This window comes from Anoplopoma fimbria, chromosome 11, assembly GCF_027596085.1.
Source record: "Anoplopoma fimbria isolate UVic2021 breed Golden Eagle Sablefish chromosome 11, Afim_UVic_2022, whole genome shotgun sequence".
In the NCBI taxonomy this organism is placed as follows: domain Eukaryota; kingdom Metazoa; phylum Chordata; class Actinopteri; order Perciformes; family Anoplopomatidae; genus Anoplopoma; species Anoplopoma fimbria.
Window position 1 is genome coordinate 21,368,462 of NC_072459.1, and position 19,945 is coordinate 21,388,406.

A 19,945-nucleotide genomic window follows, 5' to 3' on the forward strand; every position below is an offset into this window, starting at 1 on the left:
GACCTGCAGACCAGGCCGAATTCAGTGAGTATTTGCACACCAGAAATATTTAAAAACCCTGCAGGTTCTGGGGGCGTTTTGAGCTTTAAATGGTATTATGCACGGATGCATTTTTGTTCTAGTCACCTGACAAGGACCGGATCGATACCAGACTAGTCCTCTGGAGCAGGAGAGGCCAGCCCGATGGGACACCCTTGATGTACCCGGGCATTTTCCTGCTTTTTTAGAAAGGGTGGGGGGGGGGGACGTGGGCCTGAGTGGAAAGGCCACTTATTTATGTAACCAGCTGGGCGCCCTAGAACCAGGAATGTTGTGAAAATAGGCCAGACAGTCCAAAAACCTGCAGCTGGCAAAATAATAATAATAAAAATATGACTAAGGACAGATTCTGCAGATTCTGACACTTGCAATCACGTGCTTTCTGATTCTTCCCTCACAGTCCGCGAGACAAATAGTTGTCTGTGATGGTGAACTTTGAAGTCGTAAGAAACTTTTACTTGAATTCGTTTGTGTGCTCATCTTTCCAGAAGAAGAGGAGGCTTCACGATGTAGGACGGCTGTTCACCAGTGGGACTCCATACTGCTCTCTGGGGGGAGGGGGGAGGAGAAGGGGGGGACCATGGAGCCAGAGGGGCGACCCCTAACCCCAGGGACCAGCTATGGGCCCGCACCCTCCACATCAGCACAAAACCCCACCTCCCTCAAATGCACCTTACGGGTAAGACCCCCTTTGAGCTCGTCATCTTATGTCACTGCGGCCATTCCTGCTGTCTGACTACATTTTTTTATTATCGCCCTCTAGTCCTCACAATCTCCAAATGTGAGAGACGGTCCAATGCCTGCCAAACGCTCGTGGGTGGCGCGCGCTGGAGACGGGGGCCCAGGGCAGACTGAGGGCGCCCGGCCCAGCTCAGACCCGGGGAGGAGCGCACAGAGGAGATCCAAGTCCTCAGCCTTTCCTTCCTCCCTGAGCTGGGACTCTGACTCTGAGAGAGAAACACTAGATGGTAACACATGGCTTAATACCTACTGGGACAGTCATGATTACAAGTAGCAGCTAAATACATGATGCCAAGCGGTGTACCTATCATTGTAGTCCCCCCCCCCCCTCCTTTATTGTTCTAAATGTTGATTCAGTGTGCATGTAGTCAAAAGTCTCCCTCACTGTATCTCTTGATATCTGTGGACTGTAACTGTGGGGTGATGTTGCTGTGGTTGTGTGTTTTGTGTGCTGTCGTGTGTCAGAGGAGGAGCTACAGCACTTTTCTAACCCTCACGGTCTGGCTGCTCACAGCCCGGGATCCCCTTCTTCTGGACTCAGGTGAGGAAGAGGAGGAAGGGCAGCAATGTCGGCTGATTAGTTCAGGAAAAACATCCAGAGAGAGAGAGAAAGAGAGAGAGAGAGATCTCAAAGGGCAGATCATCAGGATATTTTAGACGTAGTGCCTCTTGTATCCAGTCTTTATGCTAAGCTAACCTAACTGGGTTTAACACTCCTAATCTAACCCTCTGAAAGAAAGACTAACTAAAGCTTTACTACTGCTAAAGTCTAAGTTATATAGCTTTTTTTATCCTATGACACCTCCTATGAATTCTTGTATTCAGACCCATAAAATATAGTGATACTTTTTAATTCCCAACTTGAGCCACTAAATGCTGTTTCATATCGGGATGCATACGGCCATATGGGCAATATGACGCCTACAGCCATATAGCTGTATGCATCCCGATTTCTTAATATGTGATTTTATCACAATATGATTCCATTGACATACAATACATTATCATATTGAATAATGGCCCTATTTCAAACCTTTTTCTAAGGTGCAAGGATTGAAATTATTGGGGACAATTCGTTTTTTTATTTGGTTGGCTTTACAAATCTTCAAATATTGGAAATCAGCATAACAGTGAGTGCTTTCCCCCTGTTTGCTAAAACCCCAACAATTTCCAGAAAAATGGACATAATCTCAGTGTTAGAATGAAAAATAATAGCTTGCACATGATCTGTAATTTTGACTTATTTCAGGCAGAGATGCTGTTTTCCCTTGTTATAAATGTCATGGAACTCTTTTTCCCTTTCCGACGCGGCACAGACTTGACAGTGAAGAGGACCAAGAACCTGAAAAACTACAGCACTTGCGTAGCGAGACCGACTGGTCTACTGCTGTGGAGGGGCACGACGGCGACCATGAGAGCACAAAGACAGAAGAGCCAAATACATCTCAGCTCGGCCCAACAGACTGTGAGTACCATAAGGAGGAAACTCAGATCTGCCTGCACACTTGATAGCTTCCATTCATAACTCCCCCGGTTTTTTCTTCGCAGTGGCAGACAGCGACGCATGGAATGTATCCGAGCTGTTTCTGTCCAAAGGAAAACCAAAGGACGGTTGCCAAATGGAGGAGGAGGAGGAGGAGGAGGAGGAGGAGGAGGAGGAGGAGGTGGGCCATAGTGAGGGAGAGAAGAGGCCCAAGGGAAAAGAAACCGAGGAGCTTGAGAGGGATGTTTACACCTTCCCTGGAGACTCGGACCCTGAGAGTCCCCCTCCCGCCCCATGGGCTCAATGCACATTCATTCAGCGGTGCCGGAAGAAGAGGGTGCTGCTCAGGCCCTTCTCTGGACTTGGCACCTTGAAGTGCACATCACCTGAGACCAGCAAGAAGCCAATAGCGAGTCCTCAAAAATCCAAAACCACTGAGACAGCACAGCTGGATCGGGCCGCAGAGGTGTACGATTTTGAGGATGTCGACTTCAGAGAGACAGCAGTGGAGGAGCTTAAGAAGTTTGGAGAGAGAGGAGGACACAAGGGTGAAGAAGAAGAGCCGGGTGAAGACATCTTCACCTGCGTGGAATGTAGCATTTACTTTAAGAAGCAGGTCCACCTGCAGGAGCACATCGTTGAGCACTGTCAGAGTGGCGCTGCGGGCGGCAGGCGTTCAGGAAAGGGCGGCCGATTTCGGTGTGTTGAGTGCGGCTGGAACCTGCCGAATGGTCTCGCACTGGCCGACCACCACAGGAGGCACCAGGAGTCTCGTCAAAAGATCATGGAGGAGATTGAGAAACTGAACCAAAACGGGAAGGCGAGAGAGATTCAGAAGTTTGACAGTAAGACGGTGAAGCATACAAGCTCCGACGTGGCTATTATGAGAGATGCGGGCAAAACGTCAGACCAAGAAATAGTCACATCTCTGCCTCATTCGCCGGCCCCGGTTAAAACACCAGACCCAGCAATTCTCGACTCGGACGCCGCACCACCGAATTCAGTTCGAAGTCCAGCTCAGGCCCGAGGTGCTTCCACCTTCCGTCGCCGCTTTGTCTGCACCAAGTGTAACTTCAGCACAAGAACCTCCCAGGCGCTGGCCAATCACACCAAGACCCACAACAGAAAAAAACCCGCTCTCCAGGCTGACCCCCCTCCCCCTGGTCCACCATCCTGTTTGGCATCCACTCCCCTGGCCTGTGGTCATTGTGCCTTCCTGACCTCCAGTCAAACTGTAATGAGGGAACACCAGGAACTTGTTCACCCGGCGCAGGTCTCCATCAGTGGGGCACTGGCTGATGAGACTGGCCATCAAATTTCAAAACCCACCCTAGATTCTGACCGTCTCTCTGGGTCTGGATCTGGCTCCTCGCACGATGCAACTCGAGGGGAAAGCCAGCAAGGATCCGCTGCCTCTGAGGGCGGCGCTACACCAGACTGCTCTGCAGCTCGGTCCGCAAACCAGGTGGTCTTAAAGTATGTTGGGAACAGGAGGTTCAGCAGAAGAGGTAAGACTTGGACTGATCTTGCCAAGTTTCTGGAGGATGACAAACTGACGGGCAGTGAAGAAGAAGAGCAGGACAAAGAGCAGAGCACAGAGCAGAGCACAGAGCTCAACACCGAGCGTTCCCAACGTGAAGCTAACTCACCTTTTGGAGTGAAACCGCACACCAGAGCACGATCCAACACAGGTGAGACTCGATTTCAGACTAAAGACTCTAATGCTAATGCTAAATTATTATGTCACCTAGGTTGCATATGGACATGCTAAAATTGGATCAGTCAATTTTCTGCTTGCTAATATCTTTGTTTTTGTAACTGTGCTGACACAGAAAATATTAAAGCTGCACTAATAAATATTTTTTCTATGATTAAAAAATGGATCAAATGACCATGTGTAATGTAGAAGGTCTATAGTGTCAAAGAGATGGTCACTTCAGTCTGCATTTGCCCTGAGTTAAACTAATTGTTTTACGGCTTAGAATTTTACTTTTTAATTTCACTAGTTTCGCACTGTTTTCGGCTCAAAGGCTTTGAAAACCTACTGTACGCTTCCTGCCCAACTCCAAACAGCTGACAGTAATAAAGTTAGCGACTAGCTTGTTTAACATAGTGGAGCATTTCCCTCAGGAGTTGGTGGAGACCAAAAACAGAACTTAAAGTAGAGTGAATATTGGACTTACATTCGCTAGCCGAACTGAACATGACTACAAATGAATGCTTAAGTTGCTCCGTTACTGCTTGATGTGTAAACAGGAAAATGTTTGTTACACCAGTAAAAAAAACTTATTAAGGTAATAGTGTTCCAGTATAATGCATTCCTTCAGCAACATTAATGTCCAGCTGGACTTAGCTTTTCATGAACATAACACTTTAAGAAAGCTATTAAAGGGTTTGTATGAATTTCATATTTCTGTTAATCCCTTTACCTGAAAGAGTAAATAAATGAATGCAAAAACTGGGCAATAATCAGAATACTTCCCTGCATGTAACAATTGATATAGTGACTTGGACCATACAGACTTTAAGACTCACCCAAAACCTAAGATGCACATGTAGTATTTAAGGCAAGCATTCTGTTTCAATTTAAACAGGATTTGTCTGTTTATTCAGTATTGATTTTTTTTTTTGTCCTGATAGAGAACTGCTCAGCACAGCAGAGTGCCACATTATCGCTCCCCCCCGAGAAGCGTGTGAAGGACGAGGACAAGCCGGAGGTAGAGAAAGATGGAAAGGTTTTCTTTCTGAGGAGGAGAAACCGGGTTCCCGCTGCTCCCACGGAAACTGACAGCGAAGATGAGGACGACGACGACATTGACGAGGAGCATGTGCGACGGCTCCTGTCGGAGGGCTTCTTGGATGAAGACCCGGACGAGATTGATGAGGACTCGGAGGCGTTCAAGAGTGTGGAGAGGAAGTGCCCCTACTGCCCCGATCGATTCCATAATGGCATTGGGCTCGCCAATCACGTGAGGGGCCACCTGAACCGAGTGGGCGTCAGCTACAATGTGCGTCACTTCATATCCCCAGAGGAAGTCAATGCGATTGAGAGGAAGTTCTCCTATCAGAAGAAGAAGAAAAAAGGTCAGCGGCTTGCTGCATGTACAGCGGGTAAAATAAGTATTGAACACGTCACCATTTTTCTCAGTAAATATATTTCTAAAGGTGCTATTGACATGAAATTTTCACCAGATGTCGGTAACAACCCAAGTAATCCATACATACAAAGAAAACCAAACAAATAAGTTCAGAAATGAAGTTATGTGTAATAAAATGGAATGACACAGGGAAAAAGTATTGAACACGCTAACTGAAATTTATTTAATACTTCGTACAAAAGCCTTTGTTGGTAATGACAGCTTCAAGACGCCTCCTGTATGGAGAAACTAGTTGCATGCATTGCTCAGGTGTGATTTTGGCCCATTCTTCCACACAAACAGTCTTCAAATCTTGAAGGTTCCGTGGGCCTCTTCTATGAACTCTGACCTTTAGTTCTTTCCATAGATTTTCTATTGGATTCAAGTCAGGTGATTGGCTGGGCCATTCTAGCAGCTTTATTTTCTTTCTCTGAAACCAATTGAGAGTTTCCTTGGCTGTGTGTTTGGGATCATTGTCTTGCTGAAATGTCCACCCTCGTTTCATCTTCATCATCCTGGTAGATGGCAGCAGACTTTTATCAAGAATGTCTCGGTACATTTTTCCATTCATCCTTCCAGTGGGGCAAAAAAGTATTTAGTCAGCCACCAATTGTGCAAGTTCTCCCACTTAAAAAGATGAGGCCTGTAATTTTCATCATAGGTATACCTAAACTATGAGAGACAAAATGAGAAAAAGAATTCCTGAAAATCACATTGTCTGATTTTTAAAGAATATATTTGCAAATTATGGTGGAAAATAAGTATTTGGTCAATAACAAAAGTTCATCTCAATACTTTGATATATACCCTTTGTTGGCAATGACAGAGGTCAAACGTTTTCTGTAAGTCTTCACAAGCTTTTCACGCACTGTTGCTGGTATTTTGGCCCATTCCTCCATGCAGATCTCCTCTAGAGCAGTGATGTTTTGGGGCTGTCGCTGGGCAACACGGACTTTCAACTCCCTCCACAGATTTTCTATGGGGTTGAGATCTGGAGACTGGCTAGGCCACTCCAGGACCTTGAAATGCTTCTTACGAAGCCACTCCTCCGTTGCCCGGGCGGTGTGTTTGGGATCATTGTCATGCTGAAAGACCCAGCCACGTTTCATCTTCAATGCCCTTGCTGATGGAAGGAGGTTTTCACTCAAAATCTCACGATACATGGCCCCATTCATTCTTTCCTTTACACGGATCAGTCGTCCTGGTCCCCTTGCAGAAAAACAGCCCCAAAGCATGATGTTTCCACCCCCATGCTTCACAGTAGGTATGGTGTTCTTTGGATGCAACTCGGCATTCTTTCTCCTCCAAACACGACGAGTTGAGTTTTTACCAAAAAGTTCTGTTTTGGTCTCATCTGACCAGACTATATTCTCCTAGTATTTCGCAGGCTTGTCTAAATGTTGTGCTGCAAACTTTAAAAGAGCTTCAACATGCTTTTTCTTCAGCAATGGAGTCTTGCGTGGTGAGCGTGCATACAGGCCACGGCGGTTGAGTGATTGTTTTCTTTGAAACAATTGCACCTGCTAATTCCAGGTCTTTCTGAAGCTCTCCACAAGAGGTCCTTGGCTCTTGGACAACTCTTCTGATAATTGTTTTCACTCCTCTGTCAGAAATCTTGCGAGGAGCACCTGGTCGTGGCCGGTTTATGGTGAAATTATGTTCTTTCCACTTCCGGATTATGGCCCAACAGTGCTCACTGGAACATTCAGAAGTTTAGAAATCCTTCTGTAACCAATGCATCAGTATGTTTTGCAACAATAAGGTTGCGAAGGTCTTGAGAGAGCTCTTTGCTTTTACCCATCATGAGATGTTTCTTGTGTGACACCTTGATAATGAGACACCTTTTTATAGGCCATCAGTTGGGACTGAACCAGCTGATATTAATTTGCACTGACAAAGGGAAGGATTGCTTTCTAATTACTGATAGATTTCAGCTGGTGTCTTGGCTTTCCATGCCTTTTTGCACCTCCCTTTCTTCATGTGCTCAATACTTTTTCCCTGTGTCATTCCATTTCATTACACATAACTTAATTTCTGAACTTATTTGTTTGGTTTTCTTTGTATGTATGGATTACTTGGGCTAAGTGGTCATCAAAGTGATTACAGTTCCTGTGGGGAACTTGAATGTGCAGAAAATTGTATCGCGATCCATCCGATATTTGACGAGACATTTCTCTCAAAATGACAAATTTTAACCACCTGCTGGAGCTAGAGGAAAAGTCAGGGGATCACCAAAGTCAGTAGGATTCATCCTCAGGGGACCATGAATCGCAATTGATCCAACAGTCGTTGAGATGATTCAGTCTGGACCAGTCAGTTTATAGCTGCACTGAACATTCTGTCACATGTCTCTAAAAGTGTTGCCGGTTCCACCCCATAGTCGCCAACTTCGACCCGGACACATTCAGCGTGATGCACTGCGAGTTCTGCAGCGCTGGCTTCGACACCCGGGCCGGCCTGTCCAGCCACGCCAGGGCCCACCTCCGTGACTTCGGCATCACCAACTGGGACGTCACCATCTCGCCGATCCACATCCTGAGGGAGCTGTTCTCCAGCAGGCCCGACCTTGTGATCCCTACGGCTCCCCCCCGGAGCTCCGGCTCCTCGGAGGAAGGAGACGAGGAAGGGGAGAAGGAAACAGAGGAGGAAGGGGAGGGAATCATTGAGGTAAAGTTAGAGGGGGACACAAGGGAGAGGACGCCGAGCACTGGCGCTACGGATGCACCGCCTTCAGCATCTCCTAAGCACTTGAAGGAGGAGGACGATGTAGAAGAGGGTGAAGGTAAGTTTTCCTTATTGATCCATTGTCAAAAGTATGCTGTAAAGCTCTTAACTTGTCCTGTTGGTTGCTGATGTGTTTGATAGTTATTATGGTGATCTGGCGCTGGGTATGTCACCCCAGTAATGATGCCTGGAGGAATGGATAAAACTCTTACAAATCCAAATAGCAGTGGGAAATGTTGAGTTTAGGTGCCTGTTTGCTTTTTTTTCCTTTGAATAAAAACCTCCTGGACTTGGGTGACACCGCTGTGCAATGTTTAAAGTGGGATGGTGGCTGTGGAGACAAATCAGTGTGTGTGTAAGTGTGTTTGTAAGAGAGAGAGAGAGAGAGAGAGAGGGAGTCACTGATACCCCGTGGTTGATGTGGCACTCGGTGCATTTCATCCCAACCTCCGCCTCCACTCGATTGGTCACGCCTTAGCTTAGCGGTGCATATGGGGGCAAAATGGCTGCTTCCACCTCCCCGTAGACCCAAACAATAGCGGAGGGGAGAGGAAAAAAAAAACCCTGTCTGTGTTCTGCTGCCGGGGAGTCCGATGCACTGCGGACCGGTGAGTACCGCGCGCTGACATTCCCGAGCACCCGCGTGCCCCTCGCGTCTCGCGGCGCATCCTCTGTCACAGAGACATTCAGCCATTAAAAAAAAAAAATCATCATCATCATCATCATCATCAGAGACTTATGTATAGAGAATCAATGCCCATGACAACGCGTGTCAAAAGCTCACAAAGCGGGTCATTGTTATTGTTCCGCGTTTGTTCCCGTTTTTGGACGCGCATAAATATAGAGATTATTTTTGGGTTCTGTTGTGATGTTGGTACAGTTGTGTGTGTGTTTTTTTTATTGTGCACGTCTGGGATGACGTCCAGTATTTCCATTGCTGCAGGATCTGTACAGTTACCTACAGTTGCCCAATCCTCGCCATTTTACTTTGCTTTGATTTTTTTTTTTTTTTTTTTTTTTTTTTTTATATAGAGGACACGCTGTGCTCTCAAGTGCACGCATTTGTGCATGTTTTTCCGTCATCAACTGAGAGTGAGATTGCCCAGGAAACATGGTAACTTTGCAGCCAGTATTCCAACTTATCCGAGATCGACTAAAGTATAATCGAAGTATCACTTTTTCTTTCTTTTTTCTTTCCCACTCGGAAGTGTCACTCCGCCTCTGGATTGGATACAAAGTCAAGTTAGCCGGTCGCTACTTTGTTGCGTTTGTATAAATAGCATTGTCTCTAATAGACGGTGTTATAACGCTGCTCCGAGGTGTCACATCTCTTTTACAGTCAGGAGATGAACTGACAAGCGCAGAGCCGCCCACCAGACAGAAAGCATTGTCTGTCTCCTCTGATTTACGCGATTTTGTCGCATAAAATGGCACTTTTTTTTTGTGTCCCAGGAATGTCTGACTGCGGGGGGAACCGAGACTGCCATGTTTGTTTCATACAGTAGTGCAATTATTACTTTTTTTTTTTTTTTGTGACAGGGATTCTTGATTTATTTTAGTAGACGTTATAATTGGCTGTTATTACAAGGGCTGATCAATTACAGGCAATAAGCTGAGGAGTTTGTCTGCGCCTTTCACATTTATTAATATGCTTTCAAAGGCTAACTTATTTTAGAAGCGCAGAAATTAATTGTCAGACATCCTTTATTTTAAGATTCATCCTCACAGTCACTTAATAGGCCTAATTAACATACTCTTGTCATAGGGCGGCTGTGGCGTAGTGGAGAGGAAGGTAGTTCTCCAATCAGAGGGTCGGTGGTTCGATACCCGGCTTCGGCAGTCGATGTGTCCTTGGGCAAGACACTTAACCCCAAGTTGCTCCTGAAGGCTTGCCATCGGTGTGGACTGGATGATGAATGTTAGTTAGAGTCTGATGGTGGCACCTTGATGGTAGCCTGTCATCAGTGTGTGAATGGGTGAATGATATGTAATATACTACTGACTGTAAGTCGCTTTGGAGAAAAGCGTCTGCTAAATGACTGTAATGTAATGTAATGTAATTATTAAATTACTATATTATTATTATTATTGTCTGTATTGTTTTTAGGTGAGGAGGAGGAAGCAGCTGAGGATGATGAGGAGGAGCCCCAGCTTCCAGCTCTGGATGGTCTGAGCTCGAGCCGGACACAGAAAGCCGGGCTGTGCAGTGTGGACTTGGACGGCCTTGCAGACTCAAAGGGTGAGGGAGCAAAAAAAACCAAAAACGGGCATGCTGACCCCGGAGTGTTGACAGCGGATTGGATTTGTTAGAGTAGAGCTTTATCGTGGCTGTCAGCGGGGAGATTGTAAAGCTGACCCTAGGTCAGCGTTGAGGAGCGGCGGTACAGCGTCAAGAGAGGGTTGTCCCTGTGGGAAATCTTTAGAGGTAGACAAATGTATGTAAGGAGCTAATGAGAGCACCTCTAGCTCTTGGCTAGTGTTCTTACAGACTGGGGGGTCAGGACGTAGACAGGGAAGGTAAGCGAGGTGACACGTCCTCTGGGATATCCGGCCTCTGAAAGAAGAATCCGAGCCCCGGCTATTACTTTAAGAACTTTATGTCTTTATGAAATGTATGAGATGATAATGCTCGTTCACGGTGTCTCACCAACTGTTCTTCTCTCATTCACAGTCCACAACTTGAAGTGCGCGTTGTGTGGAGCCCAGTTCGAGACCAGGCGCGGGCTGTCCAGCCACGCCCGCTCTCATCTGCGCCAGCTGGGCGTCGGCGTCTCCGAGAGCAGCGGGGCACCGATCGACCTCCTCTACCAAATCACCAAGGAGCGCCACGTGGACGGCCAGATATCGCTTCCAGAGCCCCTTTCCGCCAGAAACTCCTCGGTCCATCAGAAGGATGAGGAGCTAGGAGACATGGACTTAGACGAGAAAGCCATCGCCCTCTCCATCCTGGCCAAAACGACGAAAGCAGTGCCACCCTCTTCTTCCTCCACGCCGTCACCTTCCCCCGGCGCCTCTCCAGCTCCGGCTCACTCCGGCTCCCCGTCCTCGGTAGTGAGGAAAGCCCCCATTTCCTCTTTGCTGCCTGTGTCTTCCCCCTTGCGCTCCCCGGAGCACAAGGCCGGGGGAATGAAAGGCTTGACCTCCAACCTCTCTGCCACCGTCACGACCAAACCCCTCTGGGCACCTCAGGAGAATGACGCTCCGCTCAACCTCAGTAAGTGTCTCTAGTAACATCGTGAAAAGTTCTTACGTTTTTGGTCTAAGTTTGGTTATTCCTTTTTCACGTGCAGCACTGGAGGTGGACCCCAACAAGGACATCGTCTGTCAGCTGTGCGGCGCCTGGTTCGAGACTCGGAAAGGCTTGTCCAGCCACGCGAGGGCCCACCTGCGGCACTTTGGGGTGGAGTACTCCGAATCCAAGGGTTCTCCCATCGACCTGCTGAACCAGCTCATCGACACGGACGACTTCAAGCACAAAGCCGGCGCGCTACAGCTCGACGGTCACGCAGTGCCACGAGGCCTCGCCACCACGCTCTCCGCCCCAAAGCAGTCCCTGCTCAGCCTCTCTTCCTCTTCGTCCGTCCTCTGCAAGGTGACCACAGCCGGCAGAGGGTCCGCGCCCAAAGCTACCTCTTCCTCCTCCCCGTCTCTGCTCGGCCCACCCACCAAGCGTCTCAAGTCCTCCTCCATGAGGGTCTTCCGCCTGAGTACTGGCGAGCTCATGGCCCTTCCACACAGTAAGTGTTGTTTCACAGGATTGGTGTTTCTCGATGAGGTGTAACACTTCTGTTTTAACACATTTCGGTTCACTTCTTTAAACTGCTAGGTGAACCTCCAAAGGAAATAGGCTGCGAGTTCTGCGGGGAGTACTTCGAGAACCGCAAAGGTCTCTCAAGCCACGCCCGCTCCCACTTGCGCCAGATGGGCATCACCGAGTGGACCGTTAACGGTTCGCCCATTGACACCCTGAGGGAGATCATCACAAGGCGGGGCCTGCCTTGCGCTCTTCCTCTGAAACCTCTCAAAACCCCGCCCCCATCCTCTCCAGGCCCCCCTCGTTCGCCTCTACCCTCCTCCTCCTCTCCTTCCACCACCCTCCTCAGCCGCCTACCCTTCGCCTTTGCCCGCCCCTCCAGTCCTCCACAGTCCATGCCGTCTAAATCAAGCTCTGCTCCACCGACTTCCGCTAGCGGGCTGATCCTCAAGCTGAAGCCTGAGCCGGTGCAGCTGGAGGTCACCATGCCGGGATCCACAGGGAGATCGCCCGGCTTCTCCAGTGAAGCTCTCAACTGCAGTTGGAGCAGCTCTGACAGTGTGTTCCCTCTCAACTTGGGTAACTTGGATCCTATGTTTATCCCCACAGTTTATTTGGCAAATCTACAGGAGCTTTTCTACATTTTGTGTTTTAGTGCTCTCATACTCTTCTTTTGATCTTCTACTTACTTGTCCTTGACTTTCTCCCTCCCGTCTTCCCGTAGCCATGGCCCATGAGGTGGAACCCACGAGAGATATTCGCTGCGAGTTCTGCGGGGAGTACTTTGAGAACCGCAAAGGACTCTCCAGCCACGCCCGCTCCCACCTGCGCCAGATGGGCATCACCGAATGGACCGTCAACGGCTCGCCCATCGACACCCTGAGGGAGGTCATGCACAAGAGAGGGGTGGGCCCCTCCTCTCACCAGGGAGTGAAGAAGGAGTCGAGCCAGGGGGCCAGCAGTCCGCTGTGGGAGAGCACGGTGGGCAGAGGCGGCTCAGAGGGTTTGGGTGTTTCAAGCTACCAGTCCTCCAAGTTCCGCAAGTCTCCGCTCAGCTTGCTGCAGTCGGGGTCCAGGCTCCACAAGCAGGGTCTTGGATCCACATCCTCAAACCCGCCCGCGGGGAAGTTCTTTAGGCTGTCCCCACTGGGAAAAAGGCCTCTTTCTGAGGAGACCCAGCCAGTGGAGACCGCCAACTCACCGCCACATAAGCTCAAGGCTTTCTCACCGCTGCCACATGACTTCTCCTTCAAAAGAAAACCCTCCCCAGACAAGCAAGGACACCAGGGTAAGTTTTTATTTGCCCCCAAACTGTGTACTGATCAGAAAAAGGAAATCTCCCATCACTTCGCTCCTTTCCCGTATTTTTTTCAGATCCCAGTTGCGAGCTATGCGGCTTCTACTTCGAGAACCGCAAGGCCCTGGCCAGCCACGCGCGAGCCCACTTGAGGCAATTCGGCGTGACGGAGTGGTGTGTGAATGGGTCCCCCATCGAGACGCTCAGCGCCTGGATGCGCAGCAGGCCACAGAAGGTGCTGGAGATGCATCGCAGCTACATGCAGGGCAACCGCTCCACCCTTAAGAAGGTGAGCAGTGCCACCTAGCCGGTGGTGTCTCATTTGAGCGTGACAACTCGGGTCAACGCATGTGATTTTATTAACGCAGCACGCTCTCAGATTTAACCTTTTTTTTTTTTTTTTCTCTGACACTTTAAATCTTTTTCTCTGAGAAAAGATGTAAAATATCAGTAGAAGTACTTGTGCTCCCACAAAGCTCAGCGACAGCAATACAACACAAGATCACAACCTAGTGTGCTACTTCTCTGACACACTCTCTTTCCTCACGGTGTCTTTGAATAGGCGTCTCGCTCAGAGATCTAACGTTCCTCGGCTGGTGGCGCGACAGACATTTTGTCTCTTGGAAAGCTTCAGAGATGTGTTGTCTAACAGCTTTGAGCCTTACTGTAGACCCTGTGTCTGTACACCCGGCAGAAATCATTGTGGGGACAGATGCCAAAACAACTCAGCTATTGACTTGATAGTTGCCATAGTAACCAGGGTGTCTGGCAGCTTATGTTTCATCCTCAGATAAATTATGGCATGCTGTTGATAGGAGAAAACGTACGTTTTTTTTCCCTCCCTTTTCTTTCTTTCCCTCCTGAATTAGTTTCTGGTGCATTTGCGTCACTGTCACACCTTTTTTCCCCGAGCTGTGATGTGACACACATACAGAATGGATCACCTTTTAAATGTCCTTGTAATCATTATTGTAAAGGAAGAAATTAACCCACCTAAGCTGCGTGTGTTGTTCTGTGCTGCTGATTTGATGCATGATTTTAAATAGACATACCAAACAGACCAAGAATTGATTAGCCAATCAACAGAAAATTAATCAGCATCTATCTTTGAAATTAATTAATCAGCATCATTTAAAAAAAACAATTATTGGGCATTAACAGATTGGGCTTCAGGGAATTCGTAATGGCCATGTAGTAACATTTTATGGAACAATGGACATTAACAATAACTTTTAATTGTACCCAAATATATAAAACACCCAATTATAAAAACATTTTTTATAAGAAACAATGAATAATTTAACTCTGAAAAAAATGTTCATTTCAGTTCATTTAAATGCTCATTGATTGGAAAAGCCAGAGGGTTAACCCTCACAGGTGTTTTTAATTGCAGCTGATTAGACCTCTGGTTCATGGGGGAAGTTGGGTCGAGCTTTGCTGGGAATTGTGTGATGTCACCAAACTCTAAACAACCAATAAGAAGCTTGAACAGAACAGACAGGAACGCAAGAGACACGTCAATCAGGTCTAATCAGGAAACGAGTAAAAACACCTGTGTGGGTGGACTGTTATGTGCGTTAGGGCTTTAAAGAGATCACTCTGTCCTCTGAATAACAATGAGATGCCTGTTCATGGATAAAAATATTTTAACTCCAATCTTTCAAATGCAGCACGTGGTCTTCAAATAGCAGCTAATAAAACCTCATATGTGCAAATTTAGATGGTGAAATAGTGAATTGAATCTATAAATAAATGGATAAATCCCAATTAAAGAAATGCACCACTGCTAAATTAAAATCTATTGGCAGAAAAATCCTTTCTATAGCAAATTAAAGGAATATGTTTTAAATGATTGCCATCATGCTGCTGTCTGTACGGTAAAAACGGAAGCTACTGCGCCAGCCAAGAAATGGTGAAGCACATAATCTGCTGTAAAACCACAACATTGAGTGTTTCTTGTTAGTACTAATTAAGAAAGAAACAAAGAAACGTGTCAATTACTGAGCTTTTAAGGGGCTGGTAGGTGGTAGTTTTAATGCTAAGTTAGACTAACAAGCTGCTGGCAGGTGCATTATTTTTTTGAGAGGGTTATCAATCCGCTTGTATGTTGAACTATTCCGTTAAGATGAGGATGCTGTCGATGTTATATTATTAGAGTATATTGATAGATTTACTATTATACGTATAATTTTTCCCTATAAAGACCTGAATAGTCCAACTAGTTTCAATTAGTATCATGGTAAATACACCAGGACACAGCAGCACAAGTGTCTTTTGTTTGACATGATGCTGATTTGAAAACTCATCTCTGTCCCTCTTCCAGAAGAGCAGCTCACCTCTTTCTGCGCCAATGGATTCTGATCATATCCTCCCCATCTCATCACAGAAGGCCTCCTCTTCCTCCTCATCCTCCTCCTCGCAGTGGTCGTCTTCTTTGGCTGTAAGCCTGGTGCGGCCGCTGAGCCGCGAAGTCATCCAGGGCTCTTCCAAGACCGCAGAGGGTGAAGCCGGGTTCAACATAGCTGTTCCGTTCAGGCCTGGTCGAGGCAGTCCAAGCCCCTCACGGTTCTCCGGCGGCAGCCTCCCGCTCCAAGCACAGGTGGCACGCAGTGAGCTTAACGTCCGCCTTCCAAGAGGTACGTCAGGGATGCAGCATATGGTTTTGTTCCCATGCACTCAGTCGGGTACATATGCCTGCGTGTGTCATATGCCCACTTCTGTTTTAACATTTTGATTACTAAAATTGTCTCAAATTGTATGGCTTTTTTTAGCCTCAATTTAGCGTTATGTCAGTTGGTTGGTCCACCACTTTGGTCCTGACTGAAATATCTCAGCGTAACTTGTATTTCGTGCTAATTAGTTGACTGACTGGCAGGACACACTAATGGGTTAAATGTGGGATTCGTTAGATATCAGGCAGATAAAGAAATAAGAATCTGTTATGCCAAAAGAAAAAAATACACTCAAAATGAGGCGTTCCATCAGGGGAAATAAATGAAAGAGCCACAGTACTGTGCTAGCCTTTGTTTGTCAGTGAGGCAGTGAGTTGCCTCTTTATTTCTTTATTTTTCGACATTAAATTTGCTTTTAATATCATTATATATTTTTTTGAAAAGTAGTGAAAGGGACACATTTTCATCTCAGATTTGTCAGCTGGGTTTAGAAGGAAAACCCCACCTTATGGGCTTTTGACTAGATGAATGTAACAACCCTAAAAGAGAAACACTGACATACAATTACAATTGTGACTCAACCCAACTTTGCAATCTCTGTTTTTCCCCCATCCTCTTCCTCTTGCTTAGGTTATGAGCGTCGGCCCTTGAAGCACCCGTCGTTCCCAGACGGAACGGAGAGCCCTCCAAAACCCCCCCGCACAGGCACCATCCCCGCCCTGGTGCCCAAACCGCCCTCCTACCCGCTGGTCAAACTGGTGGGCAAGTTCTACACCCTGAAGTGCCGGTGAGCTCCAAGAGGAAAACGTTTAGGGCCTTTTTTAACATTAGACATTTTATAGGGAGAGGAGCATTAATAGAACTGTCAGGCTACATTTTAAAATAGTCCAATAATCCCCAGGCTGCAATCCCCACCCCCAACCCCCGCTGAGCAGTACTCCACTTTTAGCGGGTAATGCTCTATATTAAGAATCCTGAATCATTTGGGATTTTCAGGCAACACAAATGAGTGCTTAAATTCTGATATGACTGCAGCACAAAAGTTTGAACAGATCGGCTGCTCCTGAAGGAGGCTCTGAGTTTAACACAGTCAGTTTGTGTTTCCTTTCTTTGTGTGAAAAAGAATATTTAGATTACTTTTTTTGCATAATTCCAGTTTTAATATATATTTTATCTAATCCTGCATCAGATTCTGCGAGGTGGAGTTTCACGGCCCGCTGTCGGTGCAGGAGGACTGGATCCGACACCTCCAGCAGCACATCCTCAAGATGAACTACAACAAGTCCGCCGCACCCAAAGCCGCCCCCGCTGAACCCCCTGCCCCGGTCGAAGCCTCTGCCCCGGTCCAGGCCCCTCCCCCGGCCTCCACCTCTACCTCCATTACCACCTCCACCACGCCTGCCCTCGCCTCCGATCCGGCCTGCGACACGCCTCCCGACGGCCCCTCCACTACACCCCCTGTGGCTGAGTGTGCTCCACCTGTCACTGCCACAGAGATTGTAACGGTCTCGGAGAAGCAGCTCACCCTATCTCCAACTTCTATCCCTCTCCCCACCCAGACAGTGTAAGCTCAAACTCATCGCTGTTATATAACCCCCTTGTTGCTTTTTCCTGCCTTTTTTTTTTTTTTTTTTTTATATATCTCTTCGTCCATCGCTTCTTTCCTTTTTGGCCTTGACAAAGTGTTGTTGAGAGAGGATCGTTTCCCCTCCAAAGAGCCCTCTGAGCCCAAAGCACCTTTTGAAGCAGCTTTCTGAACTGTTACTAAGTCCCGTTGCCAGGGGAACGAAGATCTCCTGGCTTATTGGCGACTCTGGCAAGTATCACGAGGAGAGATGAACTAATGTTTTGTGATTGCCTTGTTTCTATTGAATGTCCAGGTGTTGACGGGCGCCTAACCCAGTCACCTGGTGATATAGGGGTTAATGTAGCCCTTTATCAAGCTTCAAGCCCTCCCGTCTGCTACAGTTTAACCCCCCATTCCCTTTATGAACTGTGCGCTACTAAGACCGGTGAGACTTTGACTATTTCTATCAGCACCTGGGTAGCGCCGGCCTCTCACCTAAAGGTCCCGACTGAGATTTAAGGACACTTTTAATCACGCTAGTCTCTTATGGTCGAGACTTCAAACATATGGTGACACTAAGTGTTAAAACAAGCACTTTTGACGGCGACATTGGCACTCGGCACTTCCTGAAACGCTCATTTTTAAATGGGCGGATTCGACTAAAGGACTAATTCCAATTGGTTAAAGGAGCAAGTGGAAGCACACCCAAAAAGGGAAACTCCCCCTTGTTGATTTTACAGTGTAATTTACCTCCCCAAAATATACATTTTGCTTGAATGTAGCTTAAAGCACCTATTAAAAATCCTATTCTGCACACCTTCATAAACAATCAAACATACGCCCAATGTTACTGTACTATTGATGGTTTTACATTTCATAATGTTACTACTCCAAGGTCTGCTGCTTTCAGCAGATAGTAGCTTTTTTTTGAGAAGCTGGGCCAAGGTTACACTTTTTTCAAGTTTTTCCATTCACAGTGTTGCCATTTTCTTCCTGCCTTTTTTTTTTTCATTTTAACCCAAGTTATTATTTATTTATTATTATGCATCTGAATGTGGTAAGCTAGGTCATTTTAAAGCTAAAGTAGAACTTTGGAATGTTTGAAAATAGGTCAGCGGTGCACTTTTACACTAGTGCACACTGTGTGTGTGTGTGTGTGTGTGTGTGTGTGTGTGTGTGTGTGTGTGTGTGTGTGTGTGTGTGTGTGTGTGTGTGTGTGTGTGTGTGTGTGTGTGTGTGTGTGTGTGTGTGTGTGTGTGTGTGAGTTTGTATGTTTGCGTACATACATAGCAGATGTGCATTTGTCTCCCGGTTTAAAGAGAGAAAGAGACAGAAGTAAACCTGCTGATAGGAAACTTTACTCCTTAGCTCAAAGTGGACTAAACGTGGGAGCCTGGCTGTGCGTGGTCTAATCAGGACTTGAAATGCATCCGTCATCGTGTGTTGGGATGTGCCAAAGAGTCTGTTTACTTCCTTGTCTTGCCTCTGTAAAAGCTGTTTACATTGGACCTAGTGGTGGAGGAAACTCTGCACAGCCACCGAGTTTCCCCGAGTTCCTCCACACCGAACGACCGACTGAACCGACCGGCGGTGATCCACATCCGCTGCTCGCACAGCGAAGAAAAGACAACTCGGGCGACTGGAGCCGCTTCACGGGACTTGTGCCGATACCGCGGAGTTTAGATTATTCCAAGTAAACATGAACGCAAACCAAACAGGGCTTGAGAAGTGCCCAGTCCAAACACAGAAACACTTCTGACCTCTGCGGTCTTTTGAACATTGCTTCAGAGGGCGGTCATATCGACCCAGAAGTGAAACAATGCCTAAAGGGGTCCATGTAGGCTGGAGATCCAAACGATACCCCGCCCCCAAACCCTTTTATGGAGTATAGATACATACTATATAACTACATGTACTTAAGAAACTGTTGATGCTAGTAGAGCCATCAGCAGTTCTATTAGCAAGGTAGTTAAAAAAAAAAATAGAAAAGTAAGTGATCTTAATTCCTCTATCGTGATTTGATTTCAACCTTTTGATGCTCTGTATTTTTTATTGCTCTGTGCATTTCTGTATTTGCAGTCCTGCAAGTTGAATCTTTAGAGTATTTTTTATTTTTAGCCTCTCCGATGCTGAAACTTTGGTGCTGGCTAAGAGTGTCGCAGGTCGGGTGAACGTGAGGACGTAGTTTCTATGCGATTGTTACGTCCTGGTATGGCAGGACTCTAATACACAGGGCCTTTTAAAGGGGACCGCTTTGCACAAAGACGTGATCCTCCTCTGCCTTCACAAGAGGTAGCAGATGCCGTGGCCTCCTGCAGGTCTCAGTCTGGTGCATTGGAGTTCCCTTTAAGATGACCTGAACAAGACTCAGCTGGTGTAACCGGCTGTTCTGCGTGTGTATGTGTGTGTACGTGTGTCTGCGTGTACGGGTGTGTAATAAGACCGATGATGTTGGCGATTAAGAAGATAAAGATGCAGTTGAGGAAAAGAACCGTACTGTACACAAAAAGGGTTTTAAGTGAATCAACTCC

At 47.0% G+C, this 19,945-nt stretch overlaps 1 protein-coding gene across 1 annotated transcript; it reads left to right on the top strand.

Annotated features, from left to right (window-relative positions):
* Nucleotides 1–2: 2 nt before the first annotated feature.
* On the top strand, nucleotides 3–18,635 carry wizb (WIZ zinc finger b). Its single transcript, XM_054608126.1, has 17 exons — nucleotides 3–24; nucleotides 528–718; nucleotides 803–1,007; nucleotides 1,246–1,321; nucleotides 2,097–2,245; nucleotides 2,329–3,954; nucleotides 4,904–5,347; nucleotides 7,781–8,182; nucleotides 10,232–10,363; nucleotides 10,796–11,338; nucleotides 11,415–11,861; nucleotides 11,951–12,457; nucleotides 12,603–13,166; nucleotides 13,253–13,464; nucleotides 15,499–15,811; nucleotides 16,478–16,634; nucleotides 17,037–18,635. The coding sequence occupies exons 2-17, from the start codon at nucleotides 620–622 to the stop codon at nucleotides 17,413–17,415; spliced, it is 6,255 nt and encodes a 2,084-aa protein (XP_054464101.1). The 5' UTR covers nucleotides 3–24; nucleotides 528–619; the 3' UTR covers nucleotides 17,416–18,635.
* Nucleotides 18,636–19,945: the final 1,310 nt, after the last annotated feature.